This window comes from Vollenhovia emeryi, unplaced genomic scaffold (assembly GCF_000949405.1).
Source record: "Vollenhovia emeryi isolate VEMERY1.0 unplaced genomic scaffold, V.emery_V1.0 DF948001.1, whole genome shotgun sequence".
In the NCBI taxonomy this organism is placed as follows: Eukaryota; Metazoa; Arthropoda; class Insecta; order Hymenoptera; family Formicidae; genus Vollenhovia; species Vollenhovia emeryi.
Window position 1 is genome coordinate 1 of NW_011958365.1, and position 1,564 is coordinate 1,564.

Genomic DNA, 1,564 nt, shown 5'->3' on the forward strand with positions numbered 1-1,564 from the left:
TATCGTTATGAGAGCGTAACGTACTGAAGAAATGAACGTTTTTCCAGGCCGGCTGCCCAAGTCGTCTAATATCGAAGAGTTTAAGGAGAATTTGCTGAAGGGAGTGGACATGGTCACTGATGACAAGCGTTGGTCAACGAACAGCTACGGGATGCCGGGCAAGTCAGCCAGGATTAACAACATCGACCGCTTTGACACTTCTTTTTTCGGGGTACACCCCAAGCAAGCACACGTAATGGACCCACAGCTTCGCATATTGTTAGAAGTCGTATACGAGGCGATAGTTGACGCTGGCGTCAATCCTTCCACCATAAGAGGATCGCGTACAGGAGTGTTCATGGGTGTCACTTACACAGAAACGGAGGATTTATTGATTAGAAATGCAGATATCGCCAACGGTTCGTATTATGAAAAAACAATGCCGATTGTCTTCTCAATCAATTATTTTAAAGTCTGTCTACTTATAACAATAATAGGGCAAGATGGTGCAGACGTAGCGTTTTGCAATTGATTGGTGTACACATTTTGCTGTTTATCAAATATATCTGCTACACCGCAAAAGAAATCACACGATATCTGCTGACAAGAAAAACTTGCATCTGCTTGCAGGATACGTAATGCTCGGGGGTGCGAAATCAATGTTCGCTAACAGAATCTCCTTCTCCTTCGATTTTAATGGGCCCAGCTACACGGTGGACACGGGTTGCTCCTCGTCCTTGTACTGCATGCATCAGGCAGTCGCCGCAATGCGCAACGGCGAGTGCGATGCTGCGATCGTCGGTGGAACGAATCTTATATTGACACTCGAGAGATCGCTTCAATGTTATAGCCTGAATATGCTCTCCCAGGATGGCAAGTGCAAAGTGTTCGATGCATCGGGTGACGGTTACGTGAGGGCCGAGGCGGTAGTGGCAATATACCTGCAAAAAGCGACGGATGCGCGCAGGATGTATGCCACAGTGGTTCACACGAAGACAAACACCGATGGCTACAAATCTGAAGGTGTCACGTATCCCAATCGTGACATGCAGAATCGATTGATGCGCGAGATTTACAGCGAGGCAGGAATTAATCCTTTAGACGTCAGCTACATAGAAGCCCATGGTACCGGCACCAAAGTAGGCGATCCAGAGGAAGTCAATTCTATCGACGCACTATTCTGTAAAGATAGAAAGACTCCTTTGCTGATCGGATCGGTCAAGTCCAACATGGGGCATCCGGAACCGGCAAGTGGATTGTGCTCGATAGCTAAAGTGCTGATCGCAATGGAAACGGGCGTGATACCCGCGAATTTGCACTTCAACACTCCGAATCCAAACATTCGTGGCTTAAACGAGGGACGTATTCAAGTAGTCGACAAGGCCACATCGTGGAACGGTGGTCTCGTGGGCATCAACTCGTTCGGATTCGGCGGCGCAAATGCACACATCCTTCTGCGCAGCAATTCAAAACCAAAATTACCACCGCTATTAAGCGTCGCTGAACTCTTGCCCAAATTGGTCGCGGTTTCAGGTCGAACGGAAGAAGCTGCGCATACCTTACTGGACAAAGCGAAAGAGCACCG

At 48.1% G+C, this 1,564-nt stretch overlaps 1 protein-coding gene across 1 annotated transcript; it reads left to right on the top strand.

Annotated features, from left to right (window-relative positions):
- Positions 1-16: 16 nt before the first annotated feature.
- LOC105557282 (fatty acid synthase-like) lies at positions 17-1,558 on the top strand (the record flags this gene model as incomplete). The annotated part of the gene is made up of 2 exons (XM_012004482.1): positions 17-398; positions 610-1,558. Coding segments are annotated over exons 1-2 (1,316 nt in total), but the record flags the coding sequence as incomplete, so codon positions are not given.
- Between the last annotated feature and the right edge of the window lie 6 nt (positions 1,559-1,564).